Genomic DNA, 17,814 nt, shown 5'->3' on the forward strand with positions numbered 1-17,814 from the left:
GTTTCTCTGCAGGATTTCATACTGGAGTCACAGTCACAAAGCTTTAATTGATCTACAGCATTTCAAACCCCCGATGGATTCAAGTCTCGCTGTGTTTATTTGCCTCTCAGGTGAAATGGAGGAACTGGAAGCTCAGTGGCTAACAGGAATTTGTCATAATGAGAAGAACGAGGTGATGTCCAGTCAGCTGGATGTGGACAACATGGCGGGGGTCTTCTACATGCTAGCCACAGCCATGGGGCTCTCCCTCATCACCTTTGTCTCGGAGCATCTCTTCTACTGGAGGCTCAGATACTGCTTCACTGGGGTCTGCTCCGGAAAACCAGGCCTCCTCTTCACCATCAGTCGGGTAAGGAGAGCGTGTGCTGGTTTGTGCATTCTTTATGTGTTCTGTGTTTTTTCTGTCTGATTTGAGGGAAGGAAACACACTTCAGCAGGAGTATACAGATGATTGACTTTGGAATAAAAAAGAAAAACTTTGGAAAATAGGGCAAAAACTCTGTCATTGCCATGGTTTTATTTTTTATAAGCAGCGTGAAAGAGAAGTGCAAGGAATTGAGAAACAAGGCGAAGGAGTGAGGGAGGGAGGGAGGGAGGGAGGGAGGGAAGGGGGGCTGCTTAAAAGGGGATGAGAGGAAAGGATGGGGAGGGAGATGGGAGGGGCAATCACGAGGTAGCCCTGAATACTGACAAAAATAGATTGTAATTGCAGCATGTTTTGGGAGGAAATCATGGCAACACATGCTTAATCGCAGCATTCTCTCTCATTGTGCTGAAAGGTCAGCGCTGTCCCTCGTTGTGCATGTGAGAACAGAAGACATGGACATGCATCCCTGAAAGTACCGCAGTGTCTCCGCACTGCTTTTGAGCCAAAATATGACGTTGTTAACAGAAGAGAGTTGCAAAGACGGAAAACTTTTAGAGGATAAATTAGGGCTCTTGGAAAAAAAAAAAAGACGTTATTTTAAAGCCATTCTCAAGAGTTATTTAGGCCAAAGGATATCCTTAATTCTGTTGATTTGGGCAAAAATAAAACAACAACACTGAGGAGGGATAAATGTTTTTTTGTGAACTGGGAAATATTGTGAGGAAGAAGTCTGCTTTTTGAACTCTAATTAGAAATCGAAGCTTCACGGCCTTACTTTTAGATATGATAACTGTTCTATATAAAAGACTGATGTCAGCACCGGCCATTACAGTTGCAGTTATGGTATGTGAGGGTTGTCTCATAATTATCCTCAGGTCATTGCCGACTGGGATGTGCTCTGCGTGGACACATTTTGAAAACACGCTTCAGTCGCGGCGTAAAATCGATTTGGTTCAGTCAGATTGTCGAATGCATCGCGTGATATTGCGTCTGTGTCCTTGGTAGGAAACATACATTGAATTCCTTTCCCGTTGTCATGTCCAGGATTTGGAACTGGCAGTGAGACCAGAGACTGTTGAAATACATTTGAATATTGTTGTGTTTATTTCTTCTTTTTTTTTTTTATCTCAGCGCATTTATAGTTGATTCCGAAATATTTTCGAGCACAGTTTTACAGCACCACCCTCTTTGATCAATCGTGTTTAGTTGTCGGTAAAGGTGTCTCTTGAAACCTCCGAAATAGAGAAAATATTTTTGGTGGAAAAGAAGTAAAAACAATGTGCCATCATCCACATATTTAGAATCCATCCCTAAAAAAAAAATTTTTTTTTTATTTGTTTTGTTTTGTCATGCAAAAACACAGCAACAGCTGGACTTAGTGAGAGACTTAGGCTTCCGCTTCACTTAAGGATCTCTGTGGTTCCCGGAGGCAGAGACAGAACTGCAGTGATCAAACTATTTTCCAACCACTCTTTTCCTTTGTTCTGCGAGAGCCTCACACAAAAGGAAATCCACAAAAATGTGCAGCAGTTGACAGTTTAAAGCAGGAAAAGTTTGCCTCGAAAATAGGAGTATTGTGTGTAAGCTGTACTTTATTTAGCTCACATTTATATAGTTTTACTCCGCTTATTGTTCTGTAATTATTTTCCTAATATTTTAAGAATCTCGTTGTCTGAGGGTTGGTTTTATTTGTAAACTCTGTATGTTTCAGATAAAATGAGAGTAAGCCACTTGTGTAAATGATGATAAAAGTCTGCTTTGGCTCAATATACTGTTACTCACTGAGTCACTACAGATTTAATGAGTTTCAAGGGAACACACAGCACAAATATGTTTAGCCAGCATAGATTAGTAATAATTATTCTTTCTGTCTCTCTCCATTTCTCTCTCAATCCCTTTTATTTTTTCAATTCACTATCTGTCGTTTCACATTTTTCCTTGCCCGTGCCTTTTCCTTTCTCCTTCTCTTATTAATTTTTTTTCACATATAATTTTGCCTAAATCATTCTACTTTATCCATTTTATTTGTCATGCAGGGTATCTGGAGTTGCATCCATGGAGTCCACATTGACATGAAGAAAAAGACCGATCTGGACTTTAGCCCCCAGGACAAAATGCTTAAGCTCATTAAGTCAGCAAAACACATGACCAACATGTCTAACCTGGGTGGATCCCATATGAACTCCCCCAAACGTGAGTTCATGCACTCAGCTGGACCCATGATCATGGACATGATGGCAGAGAAGGGGAACTTCATATATGCCGACAACAGAAGCTATGCCCCAAAAGATATGATTTACGGGGACACCGGTGACCTGCAGTCGTATCTTGCCAACCGCCACAAAGACCACCTCAACAACTACATCTTCCAGGGAGGCCAGCATCCTCTGACCTTGAATGATGCCAATCCCAACTCAGTAGAGGTGGCAGTGAGTGCTGATGCAGTCCAGACCAACACCAAGCCACCCCGGACCCTGTGGAAGAAGTCAGTCGACACACTCCGCTCGGTGCCACCCGGACCTGCTCCTATGCCTGACATGCTGATGCCAGACCCACGAATGTCGATGAAGACACAGCGCTACCTCCCTGAGGACGCGGCCCACTCTGACATCTCTGACTGCTCCAGCAGGGCTGCTTCCTACAAGGACCCAGAAAACAACAAGCATCTGAAGCCCAAGGACAACTTAAAAAAAAGATCGGTGACGTCAAAATACCCCAGGGACTGCAGTGAGGTAGAGCTGTCCTACTTAAAGACTAAGCAGGTCAGTAGCGGAACCAACCAAATTGGGAGAGGAGGCGGAGGAGGAGGTGGAGGAGGAGGAGGAGGAGGAGGAGGAGGAGAGAAAATCTACACCATCGACTCAGATCGAGAGCTGAGCCTGCATTCAGACCCCATTCACTACCGCGAGAGTCGTGGACTCGCTGCCGATGATTTGGATTACCCAGAGATCTACTCCGACCACAGTGACAACTATAGGAAGTGTGAGCAGCCCATCATTCATCTGAACTCCTCACCATTGCATCACACGGACTCAGATCTTCTACCAGACCCAACTTACTCTAAACATTATAGCCTGAAAGAGAAAAACCTTTCCCTGTCCCCACATGAATCCATCGATCGATACAAACAGACACACTGCCGTTCCTGCTTGTCAAAAGTGACTGCTAGCTACCCGCCAGGAGGGTCTTACACCCCTACTGGATCTGCCTCAGCTTCTGCTACACGCTCACCATATAATCGATGTGAAGCATGCCTCCACACGGCAAACCTGTATGACATTAGTGAGGACCAGCTTCTGGCCGACCCTTTGGTCAGTCCTTCCATGCACCATCAACAGCAGCAGCAACCAGATGAAATGTTTGGTCTGTATTGGCCACAGACCGATGGGCCGCATGTCCAGAAGAGAAATCGCTTGAGGCTCAGTCGTCAGCACTCCTTTGACAACATAATGTTAGAGAAGCCCAAGGATGTAGACCTGGGCCGACCAGCACGCAGCGTCAGCCTCAAGGAGAAGGATCGCTTTCTGGACTCCACATCTGACTCGCACTACGCGAACCTCTTCAGCATGCGTCCCTATTCCGGCAGACTGTTCGGTACCGGACCCAAATCGATGTTTAACCACAACCTGGAGGAGAGCAAGAGGAGCAAGTCCTTGTACCCGGCCCATGGCTCGGAAAACCCGTTCCTCAGCCACTCACTGAGGGACGACACCAGCAGCAGACTGGTCCATGGGCGTAGCTCCTCTGATATTTACAAACAGCTGGCAGTGGCCTCGCCGGCAGCAATCCTTGGAGCGCCCCCCATCAAAACACGCAATGATGCGAACAATCTCCGCTCTTCCGTCAAATCCACCACCTCTTACTGCTCACGGGATGGACGGATAGCTAATGACATGTACAATAAAGAGCATGTAATGCCTTACTCAGCCAATAAGACTAGTGCATACCCGGCCTCACGTGGCGTCCTAAACTCAGCCCAGTTTAGCAATAGACGGGTGTATAAAAAAATCCCCAGTCTGGAGTCAGATGTTTAGTTGACATAAGAAATAATGTTTTCTCCTCCTTACTCCTCTCTGGGTTTGTACTATAATTTATCTAATATGTTATTCACTAAGGGATGCCATAGCCACACTTTTCTTCTTCTCTTTGACATTGTAATCCAAAAGAACTCCTGCCCACTCGGGTGTGACGGTACTAGTGCTACTGTCTTTGCAGATGATATCACCATTTCTGTCCATTCTCTGCCATGTACAAATGAGTTGGCTGCATGGCCGGCACTCTGTCATAAGGTATCCTGGTGTATAGGTGAGAGGAATTATTAACCCCCTCAGTTTAAAAAGGGGGTTAAGATACGGGACAGTCCTGGTTGTGGGACGGAGAGGACCTACGAGATGACTCCTACAAAATTTGTTGGGAAAAAGGCAGTTTAGTGGTTAGGATTGACACGTATGAGAGAGTATTAATGAAGATGGGAGAAATTATGGGAGAAAGAGGACAGCAGATTGAGAGGATAGAACCTCTCTTTCAATCTATCCTCTTCATCCATTTTTTATTTTCCACCTCCACTGTTAAGATTGGGGCTCGCCAGTTGATGAGAAGAGGCCTGGCAGGGAAAGCAGATGGGCATGTTTGATGTTGAGGCCAGACATAGGGGTATCCCAGGGGGGCAGGGCATCACGGTGAGCTAGTCTGCTGGTTGTTACTCTGACAAATATGGCCGCCGAGACACCTGGCAGGGCAAGGGGGGGGGGGGGGGGGTTAGGAGATTAGCGGCTGAATGGTGCAACGAGGATTGTAGTATTTTTGGCAGTATTGGTGTGGTTGGTCAGAATTTGGCTTCGTGTTACAGCCCATTCTAATGGACATAACCGTGATGAGATGTGGGGAGTGACGTAGGTGCTAACAATGAGTAATGTTTACAGACTGACGGAAAAAAAAACCAGACTGACAAAACGACTGATAAAAGCAGGGACACCTAAGGCAATGATGGGCATTTCATTTGTGGCAGTGCACATAAAAAATAATTGCAAAGTATTGCTTTTTTATTCTATTAAACTATAAGATTTATTAGGGATTCTGGCATCCGGATCCCCCTATGTAGGATTTTAGTGTTTGCTTATTTGGTAGCACAATAGCCATTAGTTTTAAAACCTCTTTCCCACAATTGCTTTTAAAAAAAGCATAGCTTTCTCGAATATGCCAACAAGAGTGGTAGATTATTTTGCATGTATTGATTTTTTTTTTTTTCTGTGTTGGAGAAGAGAAAAAAAAAACATAGACACATTTGTTTTTGAAAAGGGACTGTGTCTTGCCAGATGTGGTGAATGGAAACTTGTACAATCGGAACTTTGACCTTAGTAAATCAGTGTCATGCTGAGCAGCTCCAGCTGCAAATAAGCAAGAAAGGTGGAAGGGAAGAGGGCAAAGAGGAGATAAACAAGGGGAGAGAAGGATGAAATGACAACCGTGTCCTCCGCCACCACCTCATCTGTGTTGGGGAGGGTTTTGATGTGTGTGTGCTTGTCCTTTAACCTCCCTCCCACTGAGAAACAGGGTATTAACTATAAAAACAAACTGCTGATTTCCTCCTTCCTCCCTCCCTTCCTCGATCAACATGACACATCACTAGTGTTGGATAACTACGAACTACGTTGCTTTATTTTCATTTTTCAATTCTTTTTTAATTTCAACTTTGATTGAAAGAAGTAGCAATGCTACAGTTCAACATGATCGAACCACAATCAATCAGGGTTCTTGAGAATCTGGAGACTGTTTGCGATGGATGTGTTTGTTGTTTAACATCGTATGTTGGAGCGGGGGATGGAGTGGGCGGGGCAAGCTGGAGGTAGGGTGGAGCTAAGGAGTGTGTGTTCATCAATTCTGTATCCATCGTAGTGTGGGGTAAGTCTTGTGTGTGCATGGCAGACCTTGGGTAAGTTTGAAGTCTCAAACAGAACATTTGGTTCCTAATGTGATTATGCATTTGTTTGTTGTGTTTGTTTGTTTTTTGATTACATTTGGCAGAAAAGACTTGCACATACGTCCATGCATACACGTGCACATTTTTGTAGCATTGCACTGTACAAAATGTACAGTCAAAAGAAGAAAAAAACAAAAACAGACATGTAACCATCTTATCTGACTGATTGATTTGCTTGATTGATTGGATTCACAAAGCCAAATTGTACAAAATAAAATACCTCAGGATGATTCTGTACGTTTTGGGGGAGCTTCAGCCGTAGCAACCAAACACGATGCTGCGCTGATTATTTTATAGAAAAAGAAAACAACCAACAAAAAAAGAAAAAGAAAAACACATTTATAGCGGCGGTGAAGCAGAATCCGAGTTTCTTTCTTCGTTGATGTTTACCAGTCCAAGGTCTTCCAGTTCAGCTCTCAACCCGAGCTCATGCAACCCAAGTAAAGAGAGAAGAAGAGAAGGAGGGATAGCGGAAGGCTGCTCACAAAATCGAGCACCCTAGAGAATGATGGATGTTATTAATACATCCCAAAACTGAAAAGCTATCCCTTTACAGAAAACTAAAACGGGAATCTCTCTTTCCTTTTCATGTTTTCTTTCTTTTTTTTGTTTTTTTTGTTTGTTTTTGTTTTAAATTGCGGTCGACTGCATTAGCCTCTGTGTCTCAACTGAAGCTCCATCTTCAACAGCCACTGTCATATCACCCTTTTGTACTCTTGGAATACTGCATTGAACCTCTCCTTGCTCCCCAATCAGCTTCTCCAATGTTGACTGTCAAGCAACATTTGTCTGTTTTATCGCATCTTATCTGCATATTTGTTCTTATCATATTTATCTCCACATGCTGCTTGCGTGAGCTGACGAGTGAACAATATTCACGTGTAAAAAACAAAAAAAAAGAAAGATATCAAACGGCACCCTCGCATTTTATGAACTCACGACCATTTGTTCTATTCTTTCTACTTTTACAGAACTGTCATGTAAACTGATGCTGTTTTATGTTCAAACACACACACAAACACACACAGACACACACACACTCACACGTACAACACAAACACACCCTTGTGATGACAACCCTGCATTTTAATGGCAAAAATGTATTTTTGATTACATTAAACGATAAATAATGAGGTGATGGCATGCAACCCCAGATGTAACAATTTTAATGTTTTACGTTTCTCTTTCTGTTTGTTCTTTTTGTTACGATGTTATGATCACCAATGCGTTGTAACCAGGTGTGAGTATATACATATTTGAGAGAAAAGAACTGTCTTACGTTTAACGAGATGAAGATGCTGCTGCTGTTGTGGGGGGAGAAGGCGAGGACCTGACCTCAGTGCAACGTCCTCATTGGCTGATGGGTCATTATCAGACCACGTTTTGCCCATTTGGGTGGCAGGTCAGAGGTCAGGGCTTGGTTTGGTATGGCGGGACATCCTTGCTCTTCCTCCGATGGCAGGTGAGAATCACTGTATCACCAGCTCTGCTTCTCTCTTCCCTTCATGTGTAGTCAGGACTTCAACTGTAAAGAAGATAAAAGAAAAAAGAGCAACCCTCTACTTTGAGTCTGCTATCCCTCCAAAGATACAAGACCTCTTTCTTTATGGTTTGCTGTAAGAATAGAGCTTTTTTTCTTCTTTTTTTTTAACTAATACTTCCTCAAAGACTTTTAAGGAACTATTTTGAATATATTTAGAAATGACACCTGTATACATCACTTGTAAATTCATACTGGAATTCATCATCATGGAGAATTATAAATGATAAAGAGTAAAAACAATATTTTTTGTGTGAATTTCACAGGAGCTCTTCTGTACAGTGGCACTGTTTCTCTCTCTCTCTCTCTCTCTCTCTCTCTCTCTCTCTGTAGAGCGACTAGAATAAAATTTCACCATTCACAAGGTTTGCTGTCCTGTCAGAATTCTAAATATATACACCAGGCTCATATACAGAGCTCCTCTTTATTTATAGAAAGACAAATAAGCAAGTATCTGCCATTGTCAGGTGATGGTGACGTGGAGGAAAGAAGAACAAGCTGCTGCCTGATTTACCATCCTCTCTGTTTAACAGCTGTTTCTCGCATTTTGTCACAACACATTTAAAGAAAATTGTTTTTTTTTTTCTCATGAAGGTCATTTGCAAAGATTTACTTTACTGCGGTTCTAATAGTGCACCTCTTCGTGTTTAATTATCATTCATCAAGGATTTGAGTTACTTTTAAACTCTTTCTGTCAAGCAGGTTGCTCCAACTCTACTTTTCTGAGGTAAGACTCACATCTACATACTTAAATTTATGCAAAGTCTGCTAATATAATGCCAACACACTAAAATGATTTAAAACGTAATCGTAATAGTGACAAAAACACAACAGCAAAGATGATAAACATTTAAACCCAAAGCCTAATGCAGGATTCAAACGAACTCTAAGTCAAATCAGACTAAATTTGTAGAAGTGGCGCTGGGCAGTAATGCGTTACTTTAATCTGACAAGCCAGGCTTTCAAGAACACTCCATGCTTGAGAGGTCGGAAAAGTCGAGCGTCTGGAAGAACGTCCAAATTTGCAGAGATGAGCCCAGAAAAGTCGAGCGCTGGATTTGTCCAATGTGGCCGGCAAATCACAATCCGCTGCGACTTTTGGCCAATCACCTGAAAACTCAGTGCTGAGCCGTCGCACTTGCTTGAAATTTCTGTGGCTATTGTTTGCCGAGTTAATGAGATCTGCTGAAATGCAAAAGACACAAACACTCTTGTCCGTTGTCAACTATGTGGCACCAGAAACATCTTCAACCGTTTTAAACTCCACATCTAATTTGCTAAAACACCTGAAATGGTAACGCAGCACAGTAAAACTTGTGTGCAACGTCTGGACTCCTCCAGTAGGACAAGCCAAGCTGGATTTCTCCTGTCCAGCACCAGCTGTAAGTGAAGTTCTGAAGAAGCTCATCACACCGTGGAGGAGATGCTACCTATTCCCTCTGTAGACTCACCCTCAACGAAGTAACTAGTATGTAACTAGGAATATACTACTAATCCAGCTAATTACCTTTGAAATCAAGTAATCTAATTAAATTTCCAGAGTAATTTGCCCAATGCTGATGCCAAGACTGTTGTGGTCAGTGTCGGGTTAACGTGTGAGGTTATGTTGCTGATTTCCATGCTTGTAGTTCTAGTGAGTGATACTGATAAAAACAACATTTGATGCTGTAAAGTGTGTGTGTGTGTGTGTGTGTGTGTTATCTAGTGCTTCCTTGTGGGCACAAAGTGATATTTGCACCACAATGGAAGCATTAGTCTGCTGATATGTGCAAAATATGCTAAATATTATCAGGTTTCCTCTCACTCTTCTTAAAGACACACACTGTGATGTGCACAGAAGTTGAGCGGGTCCGCCCATCACTGCTTACAGCTTTAATTATGGCTGAGGATGAAAGTGGCAGGAGCTGAACGTTCCTAGTAGGTATCCAGTTCTAGTGCTTTCTAGCTGCATCTCGCATGTTGATACTCTATTTACACATTGATGGCCAACATGATGCAGTCGGGTTGCTAAATAAAATGATTATTTAGAGCCTCTCGCTTAAGATGGCTCTTAAGATCTAAGTGTTTAGAGCTTTTCTGTCCTCAGATGTTAATAATGGTGAGGAGGTGTCACTTTGGTCTCTGTATATCACAATCCCGCTAACACACGGCAGCTTGCAGCGAACCCTTGTAGAAACTGACTAACCATCATGACCCCTGATGCTATTGTGGCATATCTCATAGCCGGCTCTTCACTTTTTATTAAATCACCGCAAAAAAGACATATTGAGAGACATTTATTATGCTAAAGTAAGCAGACATACAAAGACTCAACACAATTCATTGGACAAGACACCCCTCATGCATACACACGGCATGTGACCGTGGCAGTGGCTTCCAGGGGAATTCAGCGCCCTGCTCAGGGGCCCCATCTCTCAATGAGTGACAGCTTCTGTTACGTTATCCGATTGGTGCAGCACCACAACGGCCACATTCCAGCGATCTTAAAGCTTTTCTACCCATCCAACCTCTCTTCCCTCCATCTTTTTGGTCATCAGTTTAGGAGTTGCCCCTCAACATTTTTGCCAATATTCAAGTTCAATAAAACATCCACGAGTCTCTAGATTTTGGGGGGGGGGGGGGGGGGGGGGTTTTCTTAGGCTTTTTGGAAAGTGTGTGTATATGTGAGTGGCAGCCTGAGAGATCCCCAGAAGGGTACGGTAGAGGACTGAAATGAAGGCGTCATTTATCGTCGGATCACACAATCAATACAAGTGTTGGCCAAACAGAGTCAGCCACAGGAAGCTGTGTGTCTGTGTGTGTGTGTGTGTGTGTGTGTGTGTGTGTGTGTGTGTGTGTGTGTGTGTGTGTGTGTGTGTGTGTGTGAGAGAGAGACAGAGACAGACAGACAGAGAGAGTGAAAGGGTGTTTGTGGGAGAGCCTATCTCCACCAGCTCGACAAAAACACCGGGGGAGATTATTCTTCGTCTGCAGAGAGGCAGATATCACCTCCCATTTGATTCTGGGAGACAAACAATTGGCGCGGTTAGCTCCCTCTTGGCCCTCCCTGATCGTGTGTGTGTGTGTGTGTGTGTGTGTGTGTGTGTGCGCGCGCCAAGTGTGTGTTTTTGTCCTACAGTGTTTGTCTATAAACTTCTCTTTTAAAATCTGTTGTGCAGTAAGTGTATCACCTGTTTGAAACCTGTAAATCTATCTGTAGTCTTCAAACATGCGCACGGGCTCACACACACACACACACACACACACACACACACACACACAGCCAATGAAAACTCATAATTATTCTTAACTACTTCAAAGGAGCCCAGAGAGAAGAGAGTGCTTTACTTCACTGTGGTCTCACTGAAGACCCTCGCCTTAGGAGCCTTTGAAGAGTGAATACCACTACACTTCTTTTAAAATGGAATATCACTGCTTAGTTCATCAGGAGTGATATAAAAGCGCAAAGTTTTTTCAAGATGGATTTTATATTCCTTAAGAGTACCATGAACCAAATCCCTGTTTTTGATACTCTTTTTGATGTTTAATTTGTCCGGGATCGCTTGATGGAGAGAGTTGTCTACTCATCCCCGGAGAGAAATTAATTAGAGGTTTATTCAATTAAGGATGACAGCCCCGGTTTAATTGCAGTTCAGATGTATAGGTCACAGCACAGAGAAAACAAAACTATCAGGAATAAACTTTATTTCCATCCATGTAGAGGCAGATGAATTGTACAGTGTGGTAGAACCCAGCGGGATGGGTCTCCTCCATCTCCGTGTTCCCCAGCATGGCCAGCAGCTCTGACAGCCTCCTGTCCTTCACCCTGTCCTCCAGCGCGTCCAGCTCTGATTCAGCGACCTACTCAGCCGTCAGGATGACTTGACTCATTTGTGTTGGCACCTTCACCCCAGAACACCTGAGAGAACTCCTCCTGTTTGCAGACATGGAAGGATCTGAGTTGTCTTGAGAAGTGAGGTCGGGCGAGACCCTTCTTGTGATGGTCTTGATGTCAGCTGGGTCCTCTTGACGATCAGCGTCTCTCCAGCTGAGGTGGTTTATATAAGCACACTGAGTAGGCCATCTGCAGCGGCTGCATCATCCCACCTGGATGTGAATGAAAGGATCCAGTTATTCAGCATTTTACCATCTTGTCCCACATACCGACGCAGTCTTCTGCGTTTCATTTGCCGTGGTAAAGTAAACTGCAGGGAGAAGCTAGAAAACAGCAGCTTTTCTAAAAAATCGAGCCGGTTGACCTCCAGGTGAAGTTTCACCTGGCACCATCTTAGCTGCCCACGCTCACCGGGGGCTTGTTTTTTTCCACACTTTTTTTTTTTTCTTTTAGTGAAACAGCTCCTTGACTGATGTGTCAGAAACACAACTGAAACTTCAGAAGCCTTAACGGACGGTAGATGCTAATTACATTCTGCGTGCGTCTTTTTTTTTCCTCCCCTTTCTTTCTTTTTTCTTTTGCAGTGTTGCCGCGCGTGTTTAGGATTTGAGTGTTGAATGTGTGGGTGTGTTTTGGTTTCAGTGAAATTGAAGCAGCAGCGCAATTATCATGAATTTATGATAAAGCTGTTAGAAATCAAATAAAACAGAAAAACTAAACAGAAAAAAAAAAAAAAACCCACATCTGACCGGTCCATCTTGACTGTGGCATGCACATCTAATAACTGTGACAATTCTATCTTGAGATTATCAGTCAGCAGCGTTTCGTGGGACACAGCAGCAGCAAATACAGGGTTATAAAAAGGGCTTTATTAATGTTCATGCGGTCTGGAGGAGTGAAATGGTTCGTGGACCTTTGGAAAAGCCTAAAATAGATTTAACAAACTCGCTGAAAACACACTGAACAGTCCCAGCGGTTTGAGACGCAATGGCGCGCTCACAGCGATGCGCGTCCTCTGCATTACTCAGTGACATCAACAGTTCCCAAAAGCCTCAAACCGAGAAGGAAATAAAGGCCAATTAAACCACAGCTCGTCATTCCGGCCCGTTTTTCCTCTGCAGGTAGCACTTTTCCAATAGAGTTGGAAAAGCATCAGTACAGAAATATAAATCTGCTGCTGGAACAAATCAACAAAGCTGCTGAAGTCCTGAAGCGCCATTTCAATCTGCTGCATGAAGGCAAACCAGACCAAACGACTGCGTGCATACGGTATTCCTCTGGTACTTTTTTTTTTTTGGCAACACACACCTGTTACTCACTCTCCTTATGGAAGTCTGCAGGCAACACATCCCCCATGATGTACTCTGTAAATGTAATTAAAACCAGGATTAAAAAAAAAATAGTTCAGTGTCAGAGGCGGTTCTTGACTGCTCTTTTTAATTTCACAAGAGTTTAATGAGTCTATAGACTTTGCCCCCTAGCTCCTATTAATATTGACCCAGGCTCACTCCTGCAGCCTTTTATGATCATGTTGATGGCAGTTTGTATAAGCAGGCAGTTAATTTCTGCTCAGTTGTCTTAGCGAAGTCATTTGAACTGCTAATATTGAAATTATTATGCTCTTACAGGAATCTCATGATTAATCACACAAAGCCTGACTAACGAGCACTTTCCTACAAAGGCAGTGATGGGTAATCAGGTGACGATGAAATTTACTTGGCTGTCTGCGTGTGTGTGTGTGTGTGTGTGTGTGTGTGTGTGTGTGTGTGTGTTGTCATCCTTTATCAAGCCCGTTGTTTCAGTCTGTTGATGGTTATGGAATTGGATGTGTGTGACTCAGAAAAGAACGGTGATGAAAGACAAACAAGAAGGGATGCAGGTAGCGCATAAATGTTTGTCATTTGCTCAGGTTAATGGATCTGTGATGTCACTGAGGGCTGATGGCAGCTCGTTGATGTTTGCTAATGGAGGCAGAGGAGTTACAGCAGGAGGCATGGAGATGCTTTAAAACAGCATTAATGAGTAGAGGAAGAGGAAGAGTGAGGATGAAGAAATACCATCGTGAAAATAAACGAATAAAGCAGAAATGAAACCAGCATGAAACCCCACACAAGATTATATGTTTGCTGAGGTTTTGATTCCGTGTTTCCAAATTTTAAAAACACGTAGTGAACACCAGGCAGCACGGTGATGCAGTGGTCAGCACTGTGGCCTCACAGCAAGAAGGTTGTGGGTTCGAGTCCCGGCTCCATCACGGGATCTTTCTGTGTGGAGTCTCCATGTTCTCCCTGTTCCTGTGTGGGTTCTCTCTGGTACTCCAGCTTCCTCCCACAGTCCAAAGACATCAAGAGAGGACGAGGCTGATTGATACTCTAAATTGTCTGTAGGTGTGACTGTGAGTGTGAATGGTTGTTTGTCTCTATGTGTTGGTCCTGTGATGGACTGGTGACCTGTCCAGGGTGAACCCCGCCTCTCACCCAAAGGATACTGGGATAGGCTCCACCCCCCTGTGACCCTTAATACGAATAAGCGGAAGAAAATGGATGGATGGATGGTAGTGAACACCTTGCTTGCATGGAGGCGGTTTTGAACCCTTGAACTTCCATCAGTCGAGGAGGAATCTGAGCTGGCGGGATGGCAGCTACGATACTGAGCTCACAAACATGAGAATTAAGATAATTCCAAGTGAAGTGCTGCTGCATGCTGCTGTTCTCAGGTGTGTTGACAAATGTTTACGGAAGCTTTCAATCCAACATTAAGCCAAAATGAATGTTGTGCAGTAACACGACTCCCTACTGATCCAAGCGCAGTTTGAAACCCTTGACTTTGGTTGTATCAGTCTATTCTAGTGGCACTGGCAAATGCATATTTATTTACATCTGCATGTTTTGAGCACTCAGCTCTGGGTGTATTGTGATTTATTTAGGAATTCATTTATCAATTTGGCAGTCTGGGATGCAAACATTCCAAAATTTAGACTTGTGATGAGCCACGCCCACTTTTAATCAATCATCTTTACATTTTGTGCTTCAGCTCATCACAACATGAGCCCAGCTTACAACAAACAGATCAGTGTGAATCCATGTAGCAGATGCTCAGTTCAGTTCCAGTGATTCTACGTTTGTGGAATATACAGCAGCAGTTCCTGACGAGATGTCGAAAAACAGTACTGGCAAAGATGTTTTTGGAGGTAATTGGAAAAACATAAAGTTGCTGGGTTTTTCTTTTTGAAGCACCTTGAGGGTTGGTGAGTGTGATGTGAGGGGCCTGAGTCGTGGGTAGAATGTTCGCAGCACCAACACTGTAGTCAGAGAGAAAAGACCATCTACGGAGCAGCAGGAAGCACCCAGAGCTTCCTGAGGTGAAGCAGATGTGATGTAAACAAAAATAATCTTTCATGTCGAAATGTTTGTGTTGCCTCTCCTCCTGCTGCTTGTCTGTGTGTGTGTGTGTGTGTGTGTGTGTGTGTGTGTGTGTGTGTGTGTGCGCGCGCGCAATGCAGAGCGCATGTCGGTTAACCCTACGGCACCCATTAATTGCAGGAAAACATGCAATTTGCATGCAATGCATACCCTACACCGGTTTTTGTTACTCAGTGGCCTGAAAGTTAAGCGTGGCCTCATGATGAACCCCTGCTGACAAATCAATCCATCTCACCACTTTTGATTTGAAATGAACTCACCCACAGGTGCACAGACAGGTGCAGGTGCCAGTTACCGTGGGTGTAGAAAATATCAACTGTGCCGTTAGGACACTTGTAATCGAATCAGTTGTCGTTGATATCAAGATGAATTCAAAACAAAACAAAAACAATACTCACTTGATCTGCACATTTGCGTACATGTTACGTAATGCGTCCTCCCAATGTCCCCTGCAGTAATGTCAGTAATAAAGTTAATTGGGTCTGTGGTCCCATCTGTACAAAACTCTGTGTGTGTGTGTGTGTGTGTGTGTGTGTGTGTGTGTGTGTGTGTTAGCTGGTTTGTCTGGTTCCAAATGATGGTCAGACTCAGGGGTGGGAACCATGATTGAAAAACTCAAGCCAAAAAGCTTACTCAGTGGTTTGTGTCTTCAGCAGGGACAGGTGATTTATGGAGATACCCGCGTTGGCCGTGTGTCGGTATGGAGACCAGCGGGGGGGGCAGAACTAGTTAAACTTTTGCTCTTCACAAGCAAGAAAGTGACATAGACTCCTTTGTTTGGTGTGTTTGTCACTGTGATCCACACCGCTGCCTCTAATGAAAAGCTTCAATCCCATCATGTCGCAGTGGGCAGAACAAATCATCAGCCTGTTGTCACTCTGATCATTTCATAACAGTCTTTGGCTCCGTGACCGTCTGATTTTGACCAACAGGCTGCTCTGACACCTTGAGACGTTCTCCTGGGGCAGATCTTGGCTTTCAATTTGCGCGTGGAGCTGTGGTGGTCTACGGGTAGGGTTGCCAGTCGGCTAATACGGGACGGCTGGCAACCCTAAATATGGACAAAGCTAAGAGGAAGCATGATCGCAAAATTTTCACTCACCATAGGACGCCAATATCATTATCCTTCAGAAAAAGATTTGAGTATACACACAAAGCCCGATGTCGGATTGTCCTGATGATGTTTACCCCTGCACCATCGCTTGAAGTCTGGCATGGATTGAGCTTCTTTATAGGTACCGCTTCTCATTGTAGCTAGCTGCTAGTATATAGCTCTGTTAGCTTTGCAGCTTATTTTAGCTTCTAATCAACTCAGCCAGGATGCCAGGAGCCACAACCAAGCGGGTACTGCTACGTTACTCCTCTTCATCTAAACAGCCTCCACGGGGCATCTTGGTTGGATCCTGTCTTCTGTACGAATGCATATAGCAACACTTTCAGCATTTTTTTCCGGGGGGGGGGGGGGGGGGGGGGGGTCACACAGGATGCCATTGGCTAACTCTTCTGCTACGGTCAGTGTACATGAATTTGACAGGAAGAGAGACAAAGAGTTGGCCGCAGCGCTTCGTCACAGCGCCACAGTCCTGCTCCGGTACTGGCAGGAGCATCTTTGGCAGCAATACATCAAAGAAACTGCTTTGATATACACTTAATTAATTTGTTTGAAAGTGTTTGTATAATTCATTTTGGCTCCGGTCCTGACATCTACACTGAAGAACGAGGAGCGGTTCCATCTACGACTCAGTGTTTTAAAAACAGGTGTCATGAAGTGCTGTCTCAGGTTCTGTGGATGTGATGTGATGGTATCGATTTGTTCTGGTCGTGCGATTACAACCCTCTGGCTGCTGTAATATCACTAAGAGCTTTAAAGCCCTACAGATTTACTTTAACCTTCTCACATCACATCCAACGCAGTCAGAGACCTTTTCATTTGTCATACATGCAGTTTCATTAGCTATAATAGCCCAATCTGGGGCACCAATCAGGATTTATGCTCTGTGCCCGGTATCTTTATTAAACCAGTTTAGCCCTACTGAGACGCAAAATCAATTTTGCCTTGGAAACTGGGCTGAGGAGTCTTTGTTTCCTAAATTATTTACTTTCTACCACAATTTCTTCCTCTTCTTATTAGGATATTTGTCCTTGATTTGCTATAAAGTGGAATCCAGTGTTATAAAACGCTGAATTCAAGATTATGTGGTTATGTAAGCCTATCCCTTACATAAGCCTGGGAATAGATAGCCCATGGCTGGGATTCCAACTGTTTGCTTAACAAAGTGATATCTTGAAAAGTTGCCTGGCAAAAAGATATCGCCTGCAATAGACTACAATATAGACATCTTTCTTCTCCATCAAGTCAATTAAAAAGCCCCTGTGACATCATCCTTCTGGCAGGATGATGGTAGCCTGGGGAAGCGGCGGCTGGCTGACAAGGACAGCCAGTGTTTCCACCAGTGTGTCCTGTTTTACATGTCCTTGAGCAACATGCTGAAGCAGCGCTACCTGCTCCACTTTCTGTGTGTGTGCGTGTGTATGAGATAGAGAGAGCCTCAGATAAATTACTATACTTGTAAAAGCCAAACAGAGTACATGCTTTTGAAATAACAGAAACGGTTCTTTTCTGTGTGTTCT

At 43.8% G+C, this 17,814-nt stretch overlaps 1 protein-coding gene across 3 annotated transcripts in view; it reads left to right on the forward strand.

Annotated features, from left to right (window-relative positions):
• The window catches only part of grin2aa (glutamate receptor, ionotropic, N-methyl D-aspartate 2A, a), a 145,963-nt gene extending 137,710 nt beyond the window's left edge, over positions 1-8,253 (forward strand). For all 3 annotated transcript variants that reach the window (XM_086186075.1, XM_086186074.1, XM_086186073.1), the window contains 2 exons: positions 111-349; positions 2,404-8,253. In XM_086186075.1, coding sequence (XP_086042201.1) covers positions 111-349; positions 2,404-4,401 — 2,237 coding nt within the window. In that variant the 3' untranslated portion in view covers positions 4,402-8,253. The remainder of the gene's footprint in view (positions 1-110; positions 350-2,403) is intronic.
• Positions 8,254-17,814: the final 9,561 nt, after the last annotated feature.

Source organism: Aulostomus chinensis, chromosome 18, assembly GCF_037954235.1.
Source record: "Aulostomus chinensis isolate RoL2024-O1b breed Wild chromosome 18, RoL_Achi_v1.0, whole genome shotgun sequence".
NCBI classification, from domain to species: domain Eukaryota; kingdom Metazoa; phylum Chordata; class Actinopteri; order Syngnathiformes; family Aulostomidae; genus Aulostomus; species Aulostomus chinensis.